General features: G+C 43.3%; 1 protein-coding gene across 5 annotated transcripts in view; it reads right to left on the bottom strand.

Moving 5' to 3' along the window:
* Window positions 1–18,419, bottom strand: part of MCTP1 (multiple C2 and transmembrane domain containing 1) — a 277,441-nt gene extending 259,022 nt beyond the window's left edge. For 3 of the 5 annotated variants that reach the window (XR_012627081.1, XM_074856034.1, XM_074856035.1), the window contains exons 1-2: window positions 17,740–18,419; window positions 17,351–17,395 (exon numbers count right to left, since the gene is read on the bottom strand). Coding sequence is in view for 3 of the 5 variants with exons in the window: in XM_074856034.1 (XP_074712135.1) it covers window positions 17,351–17,395; window positions 17,740–18,306 (612 nt within the window). In the remaining 2 variants the exon portion in view is untranslated. The remainder of the gene's footprint in view (window positions 1–17,350; window positions 17,396–17,739) is intronic. The other 2 variants (XM_074856036.1, XM_074856041.1) reach the window with 2 other exon arrangements.

The raw sequence follows: 18,419 nt of genomic DNA, 5'->3' as shown, positions 1-18,419 counted from the left end.
GCTGGAATTTAGTAACATTGGCTAACACCCACCTAAATGCCCTAACCATCAGACTACGGTCATCTGGGATCCCTCCCAGGAGGCATTTTCTTCCCATGCATTAGATCAAGTAATTTTGTGACCACTCAGATTCATTTTCCAGCAGCTCAGGTCGGTTAACTCACCCTGCTGGCACAAAATGGATCCTACAGAAGGCACCCAGAACGTGCAAGCAGATGGGAAAGTGCAATGAATGAATATATTCCAAGCCCAGCGACAGATCCAGCACTCCACTGGCTGAAGCGCCCTTTCATATGGTCCAGTTTTGGAAAACAAGCACCTTGGGGAGGAAAGCCAGCTTTCATCCAAATTAAAATCTAGTCTTCCTTACTTTATCAAAAAGTCCATCATTATTTTAGCAGTATCTTTCCCATCCTGAAGGAAAAGTCTGACATATTTTCCATATATCATATTTCCCTGACAGGCAAGGAAAGAAATTAATCACCGTATTACATAAGATATCACATATGTCCGTTTCTAAGTAGCTTCCTTAGATACAGCAATTACTGAACAGAGTAGCTGATGGCTGTTTATTCTTCTGCTTTTAACTGTCTCACTGTCCTCCTCTGCTGTTAGCTTGTGACTGCTCTCACATTTCATGAGATTACATCTCACCTTAAACTTCTGTGGACAAACACTTCCATTTCCCTACATGTTTGTGCCTTACCATCCCTATGTAATAACATAAAAATTGATTACTTCAGTTTGAAGTTTAAAATAAAAACTTGGTGCACTTCTGATAAAAGCTTTTTAATTGGATTTATTGATCTGCTAAGAAACAAATATGAATTATCAGAAAACTTCTCTCCCCTAAATGAACCAGTAAGAAAATCCATGACTGGTTATTTTTGACAAAACAGGTACGTTATCACCATTCAAATTATATACTTCAGGACGCACGAAGATTTCTCCCAAACTGCAGCTCAACCTCGTACGTACAAGCAGAGCACATGAATCTCACGCTGCCATTACTAGGTCATTCAGCAAGTATCTTTCATGTTTTGAGAGCAATTGTACTGGAAAACTCTTCTGTGAGCCGGAAAGCTGCTTGACTTGGTGAGTAGCTTATTTCTTGGCCAGGTTATTACATGCCTAATTTTTATCTCTTGGCATTTTAAGGACATGGAGGATCCTCAGAGGATCTCACTGGAAAGTATCAGAAGATATTTAAGAAAAATACTGCTAGATCAGCACAGAACAAAATGCATATCTATTTTAAAACTGCTATCCATACAACGAAGATAAATTTAACATTCTTGTGAAGAGAAGTCACCCTCTAAAACAGAAACATTTTACGTATAAAGAAACAGAACAGATGAATCATAATACAATCATTTGGCATTGCAAAAAAATTTCTTGCCCCCTGTTGCTATAAAGTACTATAAAAGCCAAACCTACAAAAATGGGGAAAGCTGTTGGGATTGAGCAAAGGTGGGAAGAGAGATAGGGCTTATTTTCTGTCTGTTTTTTAACATCTGCCAATTCTAAACAGACATTGTATCTGGGCACCAACGATTGAGGCGATGCAGAATCTAGTTCTGAGGTGTTCGGAGAGCAGTCTCACTGGCCACTCTTTACAGTAACAGCAGCTGCACTGCAGAAAACAGTATTAGACATCGGCCACAAAGCAGCCCACAAGACTTCTCTTCCTGCTTATTGCTGTAATGGCTAGTCCTGTAATAAACTTGTCTTTTATCTTTTGTAATCACTTCATCTAGACACTGCTCGTGAACTGATGCGTGACTTCCACGCTGGAGAAAAACTGATGTCTGTAACTTTGCCCAATTATTTTTGTGGAAGCCACAGTGTCATTTTAAAAAAACCAACACTTTAATGTATTTTAGGCCTCAAGGCATTTTGCCATTATAAGCAATCAAGCAGCACAAATAAAATGTGTTACTTACAGCATGTTGGCCCTTTGCAATATTAAATAAATAAATAATGCTAGTTTATTCTTCTCCTATGGGTTACAACAGTAGATTCCTGAACAGGAGAAATGACATTGGTTTTCTGTTTGCCTAAGCAAACTAAAACACAGTGGACTGCAAATCACAACCTGGCTGACATTTAGCTCTATACAGGAAAGCAGTTCCTCTGACAGGCTAAGAGGAGAAACTTGTTAAAATGCTTCTGTTTCTGATGAACAAATACAGTGAACACCAGAAGCCCCTAATTTTGTTGAACAGACCTATTTTGCTTGTTACTGTCACCAGCAATTTTTCCCACTTTTTAAAGATGGGAGAGGAGTAGAGGGGAGAGGAGTAGAGGAGTACTTCAGTTGGGAGGGACCTACAAGGATCATCTAGTCCAACTGCCTGAGCACTTCAGGGCTGACCAAGAGTTCAAGCACTTTATTAAGCACATTATCCAAACGCCTCTTAAATACTGGCAGGCTTGGGGCATCGACCCCCTCTCCAGGAAGCCTGCTGCAGGGTTTGACCACTCTCTCGGTTAAGAAATGCTCCCTCATGTCCAGTCTGAACCTGCCCTGGTGCAGCTTTGAACCATTCCTGCGTGTCCTGTCCCTGGACCCCAGGGAATTTTTGAAAATTTGAAGATAAACTATGAAATACAACTAGAGGTTCCCACCTATGAAGTGCAGTGAAGACAGAAACAATTATTTCCATTAAATTATATGGCATAACGAATAATTCACATCCAATAACCTGGACAATGAGCAACACATTAACCAGAACACATATACCTGGCTAGTAAGAATTAAGTAGCAATCCTGGATTTTGTGAAAATTCATACTCTAGCCCTGAAATAGCTATTGCTTCTTTTAAACAAGGATATCACCAGGTTACAAGGAGTGTACACAATATAAGCATATATAGCACAGGATAAATGAAATATTTTGTACACTTTTCACGAGACAGGTAAGCTTTTCCCTAGACATCAAATACTTCAGACAGAAAACAATATATAAAAATTTAAGTTTTTATAGGTAGTGATCATAACTCACTTTTCAACAAGATTTGTTAAAAAAAAAAAAAAAGCATGTTCACACTGCTGCCCTCTCAAATCCCAATTTTCATTTCTAGTACTGGGAATAAGGATAATGTCAAAGAGTTTTACTCTGTAAGTCTCTAACACCTCAATCTTATGCCCAACAACAAAGATTTCAGCAACATGGTAACAAACCTTTCCGTATTTTAAAAATAAACTCATGGGTTGTAGATCTGCCCTGCTCCTAACAAATTTAGTCAATAAAAGATGTCAATCCTTTTTTCTGCCAAACCTCAAAGTGCTGAAATATTGACTTTATCATGCACTATATATAGCCGAAAACCACTCCATTCCCTGACGAATTCATGAAAAACAAATGATGACTACCTCTGCCAGGATGCCCTAGAAAGTTGCAGTGAAAGAAAACCTCTCCTGTCTCCCTTCCCAAGTGCTGTCCAAAGGACAACCTGCCTGTGGATTCTGGGCAGCGAAAGGGAACAGACCAGTAGCTTCTGAAGGCTGTACCCAAATAATGTGACAGTGACACACTAGTGCAACCCTTCTGCAATCTGGCATCACTATGCCGTCTGTCATCACTCCCGTGTGCAGCAGAAGTCTGGACTGTTTTAATAATTGAGACCTACAGATCTGCCTTACCAAGCAACTAAATTGCAGGGCACATATGGAAACCCATAACCTGTAACACTAGCTGTTAATAAGAGTGTTACACAAATAAGAAAGACTGAAGAGCTACTGATGCTTTAAAGTACCACATTATCATTGCAATACTATTAAAGTGATGACAAAATTTGAAATAAAAGGTCCAGAACAGACCCATTATAAAGCAGGATTAAACACTGATGACGGTAACAGCTGGGGCAGTGAAGGACCCCCGTTCTACCCAGAACTTTGAATTAAGAGACCAGAAAACAAGTTACCAGAAGGGCTGCTGGAATTCACTCGGTAAGTCTCTCGTGACTTTATTTTGCCTCTGCTATTAGCACATAAACCAGAAATTAGTACAGAAATTATCGCACCAATGAAGAAACATGGCAGTAAGAGAGTGGAGCAGAAGGGACTTCTGTGTAATACCAAAGTTTCTGCTCATCTTCCCTGTGTGTTTCCCCCTCCCCTTCACCTACTTCCCTCCCTCTTCCACGCATGCATGCACACACATGCACGCTGTTCTCACCTAACTCTGAAACCAAATCAAACCTGTTTTGCTAAAACAAATTCCCCAGCAACAGCTGACAGCAGTCTTACAGAGCAAAGCACCTGTCCATGACTGGCCATCTCCCCTTGCATCCCAAGAATGGTACTTATAATCCCACTTTTACTACCCCATCTCTTTTTCCCTCCATTGCTCTCATCAGCTATCTCAACAGCAACAAAAGTAACACACATCACATCAATCATATCAGAATAAATCAGCAGAATGAAGTCATTCTTCTTTGCTAAAAAAGGACTGAGTGACAGAGCAAGCAACTGACTGACACCCTTTTCCTTAGACAGGGACTTGCAAAGATTCTGAGTAGCTCTGTCTTGGGTAACTACTCCATTCCAAAATGTTTTGTGCGCCGTCTACGACCCACTTCTCCTGGGTGCCACGACCTCTCCAAACAGTAACTCTCAAAACTGTGGTCTGGATTCTCCCATGCATTTGTCAAAGAAATAAGTACATAAAGATCTCTGTGCCTAGAAAGACTACAATCCATACTTAAGTGCAGTTAAGTCACGTCAGCACCATTTCCTCTTTTGTATCCCTTACTACACCAAAAGTGAACAAAACACACTACTGTGCACAGTACGTCCTCTTGGCGAGTGCTGGACTGCTGCACCTGTACTGCTGTCCATGCCTGCTCCCGGACACGTCCCATCCAATGTAACGACGAATAAAGGTTCTTCCTTTTCTTCTAGATATTTTCAAATCACTTGTAAAAACATCAATATTCTCATGTACTATAAGCAGCTGCTTCTCCTTCTATAACCAAAGCAACTGACACCAGAATTTTGACAAAAGCTGTTATTTGAGTACAGATCATGTAATATAGTAACTGGCCAATAAACCCTTAACAAGTGGTGCTGGTGTTTCTTTTCTAAGTATTAAAATGCACCCCCGCCTGAGCCTTGTCATTTGTGATCACCGTTACAGCAAAACAAAAGGGTAAGCAGAACCAAGCAGTAACAATCATAAAGCATGCTTCTTCAGGGTTTTGTTTTTGTTAGTAAATGGCTTATCTACAGCATGGCCGGTCTTCAACACCAAGATATGCATAGTTAAAAACACAAGCTAGAAAGGTCAAGTAAATTCAATATTAGCCTGCAGTTCCACGACTCATAGAGGCTTCTGGCAATACATGACTAACTACAGCTTGTATTATTCAAAATGTTGCTACAAATAGGCCTGGGGTTAAGGTCTGTCTGGAGGAGCAGCACGACAGAACACTGGCAGAACGAGCAGAAAACTGTAGAGCTGCAGTTAATATTTGGCTTCTAAACATACGAAATTATTTAACAAGGCTTGAGATCATGCTGTCCTTCAAGGTACCACCTTCAGAGGGGACAGGGGAAACCCAAATGTCCTTGAAAAGCTCCATTTGTGTGTATTTATTATTTCAGAGACAATTTTTTCTAGCACTTTATACTCACGGGAAAGGAAAGGAATTTTCTCAAAATTCCCAAGTTTTAAAGAAAATTAGAAAACAAAAGATGCAAGAATCTGGGGACAAAAATAAGGCACCTTGCATGTTGACATAGTTGGTGACATAATGCTAAAAAGGGTCTACTGGGAAAAGCAGAAAGAGGTATAATTCATGATACCCCAAGCATACCTTTTTCTATCACATCAGAATTTCTAGGATGATTCCTATTTCATTTTTCTAGTCTTGGTCAAGATAAGGAGGTCTCTGCAAACAGGGAAGTTGCTCAGTTCTTCTGCATTAGGTAACTAAGAAACACTACCTCTATAGGAGAAATACAGAAATTCCAGATTAGATGACTGATAAACTTTCTAAAGCTGAGGAACCTATTTTCAGCATACCAAATCAAACCTAAGCCACTTACACCTAACACAGCATCTGGAATCCTAGACGCAACACGCCACATGCCCAAATACTGCTACAGCCTCACACCCAGTGTGTCTTCCCCACACAGAACCACACAGCCATCCACCATATGGTTCTAGGCTGAAAGCCAGGCAATCACAGCATCTGACTGCTGCAGCCGGGGGGAGGAAAACAACAAAAAAACAGAAACAAACCTCCCAAGCCACCCCCAACTGTGTAGATTCACCTTTAAAGGAAAACCCCTTCATTCTGTAGACTATTTCAGAAATGCAGATCCTCAACACAATAATTAGGCTATTTCTATTGTATTCCACACTAACATAAAATACTGTAACATAAATCTTAACACATAAATTGTATGAGACAATGTTACACTGCATATTAAACTACATTTATTAGCTGAATCTTAGATATAAATCTTATAAACATGATAAAGATTAAAATTCCCCGTTCTTGTAACTCAGAGAGGGATTATTATGCATCACGCAAGGGTTACATTATGAATATGCATTTATTCCTTCACATTTCCTGAACTCCAGCTGATTCCCACATGGTATTACTGTTATTTTCATAAAAAGGTAGTAGAAAACCAAACTGCAAAAGCGAGTTCTTGTGGCATGAAACAGTTTTCATATTAGTACTGACTATAGTAATGCAGAACATCAAAACACCCAACTAATGTCAATAATCTTCATTTAAAATGGAATTTTTAAGACTGTAACAGAATATAAAAAGTCTGTGTCAAAGAGGGCAATAAGCCTTTAATTGCAAGAGTGAGGATGTCCTTAAAATGAAAGGTGGAAGCTCCATTTCTTACCTTCAACTAACAGTGTTCAATAATTCTTTCTACTTTTCATCAAGTGTCCTAGAACTTCAGACTGTGTCTCTGCTGAGCATGAAGTTTCATTTGATAATCATTCTTCATCCAAGAAATACAATAGTAGGAAGTCAGCATTTGCTTTTTTCTGGTGGGAAGAGTTTTGTACCCTCTCTCCAAGAATTTAGAGCCATTTCCCAGATAGAATCACCTAGATTTTTTGAGCCAATGCTTAAATGAATAGGTAGAATTTTCTAGCTTTGGAGATTAAAAAAAAAAAAAAAAAAGAATCTAAGAGTTCCTGGAAGATAGTTACATTTTCTGGACAGAGCGCAGGAGCTTCGCCACAGCTGAAAATAAAGTCTTGTCCAAAATGGACAAGAATGAGTTTCTGGAAAAAGTCTCAACTTCTTCCCCACGCATTGGGTCTGCCATCACATAGACAGCCAGCACAGACTGAAGATACATTTCAACCAGTGACCTCTGCTGTGTGCTTTGTTCTAGGCTCCAGAACTGGGTAGAAAAGGCTTGGAAAGAGAACTTGGATCACATCTACCAACAAAAGCACTAGCTGTAGCTCTCTGTCTCTTACAATGAAGTGCAGCATTAAGCCACCTCAACTAGAGGCAACAGTCTCTGGGTTCCCATCGCTCTGGCACAACACAGGAGATTTTGGCATTTGTCTAAAAAATGCCATAAAATATTATTAGCTACAGGGCACTCCAGCTGCTGATTTAATAACACATCAGAAGCAGCAAACAAGTGTCTCACCAGCACGTGCATCCCTTACATGAGAGATATGAAACAACAGCTCATACAAGGTGAGAAACCAATCAGGATATTCATTAACCGCAAGGTACTAAATGGCTTAATTGGAGATACTGCACAAAGACCCTTTTATCTTCCTCATCAAATGTCTGCAAGCCTTCAAAGGATTATTCATCTTTGCCTAACATGATCACCCAATCACGGCACAGCAGAGACAGTAAACTGGACGCCACCAGATCAGATACATCAAAACCAAACAGCATCCTACCCATAGCACGCCTGGTGTGCTGACTAAAGCCAACTTCCTGATGTAAATAGCACTCAGCCTTTCTCCAAAAAAACCCCCCATCTAATCCGCCTGATATCACATTTCATGAGTCATTCTTGAATATGATTTTCTTGAGAAACAGTTGCAGAACTTCCCCAGAATAGGATGGAGTGAAGACAGCAAAAGTTTGAACACTGCAGCGTTTCAAAAACTGTTCTGATACTGAATTTTATAGAGCATCTTAACAGTGCCAGAAGTTAAAAGAGTAGTTAAACAATTGACTAAACTGGCTTTGTTTTTCTGGAAATAAATTTACTTCCTCCCTCCCCTTTCAAACAAGCAGAGAGAACGTAGAAAAAAATTACAACGCTGTAAACAATTAAATTTAGACAGATTAGAGCACAGTTTGAAATACCGTATTTCATTTAGAATTATGCACGGTTGTTGCCTCTGGACTTTTTGCAGCAACTCGTAATCTTAGTATGAAGGAGTTAATGCAGATGTGGGAAAAATAGGGTTTGATCTAAAAAAGAATTTATAAAAAGAATTAAATGAATGAACAGCCAAGAACGACAGAATACAGGCTGAAGGAAGGAAGGAATAAATTCTGCTCTCAGAGGTTCGCACTTCCCAGTATCAAAATGAAGAGACAGTTCAGAGAAAGTGCTGCTGATACTTGTAACATTTTGACAGCTCAACAAAATCTCTCCCAGGAATTGAAGTTCCCTTCCTACTGACAGCAAAAGCTCTAGATGTGTTTCTGCTGTGCCACTACCCGGCCTCATCATGGTCCAACATTCACGGCATACATCTCACCTGAGAAAAGACGTACTGTCAGAATAGCATGTCGGTAATTCAAACCAGATTTTTGCTCTACTACATTGCTCAGGGGAGGGGGAAAAAAATAAAAAAGGGAAAAGAAAAAAAAGCAGCAGTTCTGGAGATGTGAACTATTTATCTACAAAAGGTCAGTAAGAAAATAATATTTAGCTCAGTAAAGCAGAAAGGGGGGGGGGGGGGGGGGGGGGGGGGGGCAGAAGAAGGGTAAGTTCATGAAAATCCCTTTGCCAAGAGGTAGTTGAAACATCAGTCATCTATCCCAGAATTTTTTCACTTAGTGGGAAACAAAAAATGTTCAGCCTTGAACTACATAATCCCAAAGAATAATAAAGTCAAGAATTCCATCTTCTGCCCCCCATTTGTGACCGTCAAACAGGACTTGCATTGCGTTTAGAGTTCCCAGAGAAAACAACCTGTCAATGTGCTCTTTTAACCCACATCTCCAAGCCAGAAAAACTTCACTAGGAACATGGAACACTGGGACAGGATCCTCCTGTGGTGGTGTTTACACACCATCTCCAACTTTCCTGCAGTCTTAGGCCACATCTTCTGGGGTATAAGACACGGGTCCACACAGAAAAATTAATTAACTGATGAAGGATTCAGCGGGCACCACTTGGTACCTAGTTATAGCACCTGCTAGCCAGCTTAGCAGTCAAAGGCTTTCCCTGCTGAAGGAAGTGGGAACATGTAAAACATGAACACGACGTCATATCCAACAACAGCCAGAAGTTTTATTTTAAGCATCAGTGATGCTAAATCTCAAACGCATCAGAGCAAGAACGGGATTTAATGGGAAAAAGTGTGCTCTGAACATAAACCCTCATTTGTAAGGATAAAATGCCAAGTAATTACCAGACTGCTATCAGTGCTAATGACTAGAAACTCATATGACCACCCACAGAAAAATGTGGTGACAGAGCAATACCAATTGGTCCCCAAATCATTACTCCCCCCGGGGAAACTTTAACACAAACATTATGCATAGTCTTTTCTTTAAAAACAACCTGAAAAGATCACATTGCTCTAGAAGCAACAGGATTTAACGGACAATACTCTGAAATACTGATGCAATGCTCAAACATGGTATGGAGCACAGTGCTACTGCCTCTCCCATTTTCTCAAACTAAAATGCAAATCTAAACCCAACCCTTCAAACCAACAAGGACACAAGCATCTCACAGCCCTTCCCACAATATGCCCTGTCACTGGGCCACAGCCAAACTCCAAGTCAAATTACTGGATTTGCCCACCTGGAAAATCAAGTAATTTTTTTGTAGGGAGAATATCATATGCTTTGTTCATGGCTTACTGCTGAACCTCTTCTCAGAGAAACACAAAATGATGTCAACTCCACTTGACAGAAGAGCACAGAAAAGCTACAGAAAAGCACAAATGAGGCAGAGCTGGATGTATGGCTACAGAGACAAAAATTATCTATTTACCTTACAGCGCTGTTATCCTGTAGTGGTAGGTAGAGCCTACAAATACAGAAGGAAATACAAAAAAGAACAAAAGTCCTTTCAACGTTACTTCGCCGTGTATCTTTCAGCACAGTGTTAGATACTGCCCTTCAAGAAAATCTTTAGCCTCTCCTGCACTGTTCCATGTTAATCACTGTTAACAGGAATTAAGCACTTGGGAATTTTTAAGAATTTGAAAATACAAATTTTATTTCATCACATGACTACATGGAAAAGTATATCAGCAACATCTACACAGAGCAAAGGAGTTATAGACTGCTCACTGTCCTTATGAATTACTTGACTTGCTGAGACATAAGTCTTTCTCTTCACAAAAAACATTCACATGAAACAAGAGTAACAGGGTGGTTTTACTGACAAATATCCCAGCACTGCAACAGCTTCATCCCCAGATCCCACTTCTCACACGCAGAGTTTGAGACTTTCAAAGCTAGATTTTTTGACAGTGATGCTCTATCATAGCTCTGTGTCTTTGAAACAGGAAAGCCCTGGTTTGGCGGCAAGGTATGGAGCAGCTACCCCACAGGACTTCAATAATCACAAGTCTGCGCGCTTGCTATGGTTTGTCATCAGGTCACCAATACAGAAATACAGGGAACGTCCACTGCTATTTCCCCAAGTGAACACAAACTCTACATAATACAAAACACCATACTGAACTAAGGGTGATCTGATGTGCAGTTTTGATAAATTATGTCTACCACAGATAAAGTTTGGTGGAATTCTGCCTTCTTTTACAAACGAAGGGGAAAACATTTCTTTTTTAAACTTCACAGCTCCAGGGGTTACATGATAGTTCTTAAATTTCCCCAGAAGGTAACACTTACATTATCTGAGATCTAGGATCGATAGCAAGATTAGAAAGGAAAAGCCAAACTCAGTCTCCAAATCAATGCAGACTTCTCAGTCATTGTGCCAAAAAACAGCAATTCATCCAAGAGGGAAAAAAAAAGATGACACTTGGGTCTGTTAATATGTTAGCAACACATCACAAGACAAAACAGTTAAATTAGAACAACCTACAGAGCTGGGTGCTGGATGACATACTGGCAGTTTTAAAACTGTTTTAGTCATTATTTTTTTGAACACTAAAAAGTACTTCTCTTTGCAACTGATGGTAAGTCTTATTGGTATGCCTAATAATTTTCTGCATCCAACGTTTCAACAAGAGAGAAAGAACATTTTTCAGCATTTCTTGGAAAAAGGTTTAATGCCGTAACCATGCTTAGGTGTTTATCTTTTTACAGTTATAAAGTTCAACACAATTCAGTAGGTTACGACATACACACATGAAGTACACTGAACTAACAGAGTTTTAACGCAGTCACTTGAAACCCAGATAGAATCCCTGCACTGAAAGTTGATCACAGCAGAGTCACTCAGTAGACAATAAGCATTTTTTTGTTGCTTCAGTGTAAGGGTTGTTGCAATTCCTATCCACCAACCACTTAATATTTTCAATACAATTATTTTTACTATGAACACCTTTCCAAACAAGCAGTAAAGGCAGGAAAAAAAAAATAGAGAAAGTAAAGCTTAAATGAGGTCATGGATAAACAGTAAATCAACAGCTGCTACTAGTTCACTTTAAAATATCCAACTATTTCACATGAGGATAAACGTGAACTGGCCAATTCTGAAAAATGATGCGGCTCACTTTGAAAACTCTGGAGAGATTCTTCAGTTAATTAAGCCGAGGTTATTCAAGATATAATTAAATACAATTCTGTTGTGCCATCTCTTGATGTTCATGTTAGTGATAGGCACACACTGTATTAACATACTGTAAGCTGACAGACTGGTCAGAGGCTGACAGAGCACAAGAAACATAATGCATTTCAAGCTGCTGAAAGATAAGCCCTCTATCAGAAATTAATACAATGACCAAAAAGGGCAATGCACAACATCCCCTGATAAGATCAGATGTCTAATTAAACTCTTGGAGAAACAAACAGCCTTTTAGAGACTGCAACAGCTTTCTTAAAAAGAAATGAAGGTTAGCAACAGCTTTGTACTTCTGCTTGCTATTTCTGTTTCTATGTAATTTCTATTAACAAGCTCCAGGCTCTTCTGACCCAGCCTAAACATTTACTCATCTGCTTACTCCCTATGTGTCAGTGGCCAGATCCCCAATAGCAAGCTTTCTCCTGTTCTCTAAAATTTTGCCCTCTTATTCTCAGAACACTGCTGCCCTCAAATCATGCTCCAAATACATGCACAAATTAGCTCTCTCCAACTCCTCTCGTTTTCTACTGTCATTACCTGAGAAAAAGGTAATCCTTGACAGAAGTGTTCAATTTTCCTCACCACCTTCACCCTTCCCAGTGCAGTTTCCTTAGAAATCTGAAGTAGCAATTAAGATTCTCTTGGGTGACATTAGCTGTGTAGCTTTTCACTGACGCTGTCTGACTTTTCTTTTGTCTGTTTTGTTCTTCTGCCTTCACTGGTTGGATCAATTACTGAAACGTGACCTGTGACATATGCCAATTAGAACAAACAAGCCAAATTTCTCCCTTGTGTAACTTCACTGACTGCAGCGGCTCTAAGCCAGATATAGATTTATTCTGGTGTAGGCAAAAACCATGCACACTATGCCGGTCAGATTTTCATTGGCTCTGCATTCTCTCCACACCAAATTCAAAATTACCCTCCCTTCTCTTCAGGCTTCCTCACAGCTCTGCTTCTGCTCCTATTTCACCCCTACTCCCCCCTTTCTCCTTCCCAGACATCTCAGCACAACACCATGCTCCTTGTCCTGAACCTGCAACCTCTCTTCATACAGCCCAGCTCACTAAACCCCCCCTTTTTCTGCAGATCCTCTCCCGTGCCACACAGCTCACTCTCCTACATGAAAGAGAATGTGAGAGACCCTATCTCTGGATACATATCTCCATTTTTTCTGATCATCTCATCTCCCTCTTGCATCACGTTGTGTTATATAATCTAGACCACTGTTACCCACTGTTACTCTGACCCTGAAGACCCACAAACGTAGGTCTGAAGGATGCTTATTAATTAAGCAAATAGTTCTGCACACAGCAAAACTCATGAAGCTTTGTCTCCTATGGCTATGCATCTAGAGGTTGAGTGGCAGCCCCAGCCTTTCACCCTCCTCCCCCTGCAATAATCCCAGAGCTCTCCCACATCTCCAGTTTACCCCCATGACCACAGAACTGGAGGCAGATGGGGAGGAAAGCAGTTCAGAACCTGTCCACTCTTTCAGCTTAATGGATCAACCTCTGACGTACTTAAAAAAGTCACAAAGTTCGTTGCTACGAAATCATTATCTTCCAAGAAAACCCAATGGGGAAATGTGCCCGCAGGAGTTCTCATCGCTGCAGCAGCTGGACTGCAGCCTGGACACTCCTTCAGTCAGCAACCCTCTCCTCAAGCACTCCCCGCATCCACTGTTGATTCAAGATGATGTATGCCCACACCCATGTTCTCCGATTAAGATGATAAAACACTTGCCAGTGAAGTTCCTACTGACTGGAAAAGGAGCAACATAGCCTCCTATTTTAAAAAGTGAAATAAAGAGAACCCTAGAAATAAACCACAGACCAGTCAGTCTCACCTCTGTGACTGATAAAGAGTATGGAGTGCATCCTCTGGGAAACTCTGCTGGGGCATGTGGACAATAAGGATGAGATTGGTGACAGCCAATGTGGCTTCACTGATGGCAAATCGTGCCTGATGGATCTGGTGACCTACAACGGGGTTACAGCGCCGGTGGGTAAGGGAAGAGCCACTGACGTCATCTGTCTGGACTTGTGCAAAGCATCTGACACTGTCCCACATGGCATCCTCCTCTCTAAATTGAGAGAGGTGGGTTTGATGGATGGACCCCTCAGGGGATCAGGAACTGGCTGGGTGGTCGCACCCAAGGAGTTGCAGTCAGTGGCTCCATGCCCAAGTGGAGAGTGATAGATTTAGATGAGATATCAGGAAGAAATTGTTCCCTGTGAGGGTGGTGAGGCCCTGGCACAGGTTGCCCAGAGAAGCTGTGGCTGCCCCCTCCCTGGAAGGGTTCAAGGCCAGGTTGGACGGGGCTTTGGGCAACCTGGGCTAGTGGAAGGTGTCCCTACCTGTGGCAAGGGGATTGGGACTAGATGATCTTTAAGGTCCCTCCCAACCCAAACCAGTCTGTGATTCTGATTATTGCAAATCTTAAGTAATGGTGGTATTTCCAGCCTCCTAGTTTTCACTGCCTGATTATGACAAACTGCAAGTGGCATGAAGCTTTCCACGCAAAAATACACCTCCCGTTCAGCAGAAAGGCCCTGCTGGCACAGGCACTGCTGAATAAATCCAAGCTCCTGCTGGCAGGGAGATGCCAATTTTAAGGGGCAAGTGGAAAAACCCTTGCTGCGCTGCCTTGGGGTACAGCAGCATGCTCAGACACTGAAGTCCCGTGGAGCAGCAGAACCCCTGGAAGGCTGTTGTCATCCCCTGCCCATGAAACACTCCAAGAGGCTTCTACCCCCTTCGGCTCACTCCCTCAAGGCTGTGGCACATCCTTCAGCTCTTGGCTACAGGAAGGCGACCAGATGCCATGTCCAGGGTTAGGAAAGGGTTGGCCAAGCAAACCTGCCATAGAGCCTTTGGAAGCTGAAAGGAGGCTGATGTTTAATTCCGTATGTGTTTATTTCTTTGTCCTAATAAACAATGTTTGCACTTTGGCTACCCTTTAAAAGGAACCTAAGTTTCCTGCTGACAAACACAGTAATTACGGTGACCTTCTCTCCCCAAAACTATTTAAGGACAGCTCTGAGAAGCATTCAGTCTTCGGGGGGAGAACTAGGTCGGTATTTAGTGCTCACATGTAATGATCATTCTTTGCCTAAGACTCCACTCTTAATTGTGCACCTTTACTAGAACCAAGACACTAATCCTATTCGCTACAAGAGAAGCTTTATTCAGCGCCGAGAAAACCAGGCCTCTGGTAGATCATCCATGTCCAACGCTGTATCGCCATACCACATTTTAATTAGTTCAAATTACTTTAAATGATTTGACTACGCCCAAAAGTACCTTCCAAGGTTAAATCTACACAGAGTACAGCAACTTACGCTCTCAGTCTTCCCATCTACCACGCTAACTTGTGCTCCTTTTCCTTGATGACAACTGTCTTATTTCAGCTCAAGAGCACAAGAAATTTGTCTTCTCATGGGATTTTATTTTTCCCCACCATCTCCCTTGCAATATCTAGTAGGTCCACATTTGCTAAAAAAGTCTTGATCCAAAAGAGGCGGTAGCATTTGCTACTGTATTTCGACCAAATTTTAAACACATATTAAAGCACATTGTAATTCTAGTATTGTTTTACTTCTAGATAATTTAATCATATTTTTGTGATTCTGTTAGATGCTTGAATTTTTTTTTTTGGACATGTAAGGCTGCTGGGCAATAAAAATCCAGACACTACTGCTGTAAGTAAAACTTGGATTTGAAAAATGTAAGTTATTCCAAACTCATGTTCCCAGACTTCTAATCCCAAATCCTCAGAGGGGCATAAATGCCATTACTGAAGTGAGGCAGGGACCTTACTGACCTGGGGGTACAGCATGTGCACGTACAAGACTTGACTCCTGAAATATATTGAATTAGAAACTCCAGTCGCTCATGGGGGAAGGTACTTGCTCTGCCACAGACCACTGATGAGTAACAGTCTCAACAGAAAACAGTCCAACAGCGCTTTAGAGTCCAAGACTCATTTCCCCAACAGCTCAACAAAACTGGTGAATTAGATTTAATAATCTGAGTGAGAATATAACTCTAGAGAGGAGAAGAGCAGAGGAACAGCAGAACAACATTTCAAATCACCCCTCCAAAACAAACACCATGATCAGCAGCTCCGCAAACTCTGTCAACATGCAAGGGACATAACAAGCTTTATTTACAATCAAAACCAGCAGGTTTGGTACACAGGCACAGCCCAAGTTAGTACTAGAAACTGCTTGGAGGAATTGGCCATAATCCTGCTAATTAAAGACAAGTGTTAGAAAGCTTGGGTACCACTTTGTTTTGATTAGCAGTATTCTTTCCAAATGTTATGACTGTACCTTGTTCAAAAAAAAAAAATAGTGCCCTCATGACTAAATAACAATTGACATGTTTTGTAGATAAATGTGCCCTTTCTTTGCTGAACACAACAGCAGAACAGCACTGAAAAAAAACCCACATTTTCATATGTATCAACTGCTAGATGTAGCAGTCTTTAAAATGAAGAATATCCTGTAGTCCTGAACAATAATACTTAAAATGTGCATTTTTGTGCACATTTTACTTAAAATACATTTCTGTGAGCCAGGGGTGGGGGGAGAAAGGGACTGACTACTGAAGGGAAATGCCCACTTCACAAACATCTCTCAAAATAACCCCACACCAAGCAGCCATGACCAAAACATTTACAAACATGATTTATACAAGGGATAACCACAGCAGCTCCAAGTCAGCAGGGTGCTTCTCACCGAAACAACCCCCCGGGACTCAAGACAAAGCCAGGTCTAGGTCCCAGGCTTGTAAAGATGAGAGGCTGAGCTCCGCAGAGGAACCTGAACGTCCCGCTGACCTCAAGGGATGCTTGCAGGTCATCACAGAACCTCCACTGCAGGTCCTGTAGCCCTGACAGAAGCCAAATTATATTCATACAGGGTTTTTTTGACACCAAACCGAGCACGCCTTTCACTTCAGTTACTCCCTTCTCCCTAATTATGACAGAAGACAAATAAAATAATATGCGTTAGTCAACTATCCCCGCAAAAAGTGGCTGACAGCTTAGAATTACACAAACTCCACAATGACTCATATGTTTTGCACTTTTCTCGCTGGAAATTTATTCCAAGACTCGGCAGCCCCTATCAACATGAGCTTCACCACTTAATTTCAAAACTGACAGTCGGATGAGATACGGCTTTGTACACCAGCTTCCCCCAACGACGAGGGAAGGACTGTTTCATCAGCCTGAACCGACGGCTGCGTGCGACGGTGCCTGGTATGTTCTGCCAACTAATTTATCTACCGCCTGTTAAATTTGTACTGGCGGCCGTCGTTTGGGCGTCCTGCAGAAATTAAGTAATAATTCAAAACTGGGGTAAGCAGGCGAGGAAAAAGTGGTTACCTGAGGGAAAGCCGCGCTGGGAGCGTCAAGGACAGAAAGCGGCAGCTGTGGGGAAACGGGGGACACTGAGGGGACGGGTGCGACGCCCCGACTTCAGCCTTGGGGACACCATTTCTCCGTCTGCCTTGCCCAAGGGAGGTCTGAGGGACGTCGCTCCTGTCACGCCCCCCCCCCCCCCCCCCCCAACTCTGTCACGACACGCCGGCGACAGGCGGGTCGGTAGATCCCTGAGGGGAAGGGATGAGCCCCGCCGCCCGCTTTCCCGCCTCCTCCCCTCACCGCCCGCTTTCCCGCCTCCCCGGGGAACACCTTCCCGCCCCCCCCCCGCCGCCTCACGCCGAGGGGCCGCCGCCGCCGCCACAACCCGGGGCGCGGGGTCCGGCACTCACCGCGCCGCCGCCGCCGTCCTCCGGCCGCTGCTCCTTCCTGCGGGCGGCGGCGGGCGATCCCTGCAGCAGCTGCTCCAGGCAGGCGGTGCTGGGCAGCGAGGAGCTCTTCTGGTGGGACAGGTGCGCCCCGGGCCGCCGCCCCCCCTCCTTCCCGCCCTTGGGCCCCTCATCGCCGGCCGGCGGCTCGTCGCGGCGGCCGGGCGGCCCCTTGCCCGGGGGGAGCAGGTGTTCCCTCAGGCGGCGCAGGGCGGAGCCGGGCTCGGCGCCGGGCTCCTCGGCGGCCGAGCAGCAGAGGTTGGGCTGGGAGGACGAGAAGACGCGGTCCAGCGCTTGCCGCCGGCGCTTGAAGCCGCTCCACTTGGCGCCCGCGGGCAGGTCCCCCTTGCCGCCGCCCGCCGGGACGGGGGGCTCCGCACTGCGACGCTCGGCTGCCGCCCGCCCGCCGCTGCCGCCGCTCCGGCCCTTGCCCCCCAGCTGCAGGTTCTTCCACAGCCGGGCCTGGAAGGACACGGCCGGCTCGGCCTCGCCGGGCTTCTCCGCCGCTCGGGGCTCCTTACCCGGCTCCATCCTCCTCCTCCTCCTCCTCCTCCTGCGGCGGGAGCAGCAGCACAGACCGCCCGAGACCGGCGCCTTCACTCCGGAGCGGAGCGGGGCGGGCCGGGGACGAACGCGGGGCTCCG

Source organism: Strix uralensis, chromosome Z (assembly GCF_047716275.1).
Source record: "Strix uralensis isolate ZFMK-TIS-50842 chromosome Z, bStrUra1, whole genome shotgun sequence".
Taxonomy (NCBI): Eukaryota; Metazoa; Chordata; class Aves; order Strigiformes; family Strigidae; genus Strix; species Strix uralensis.
This window is presented reverse-complemented; position numbering and strand designations above follow the sequence as displayed.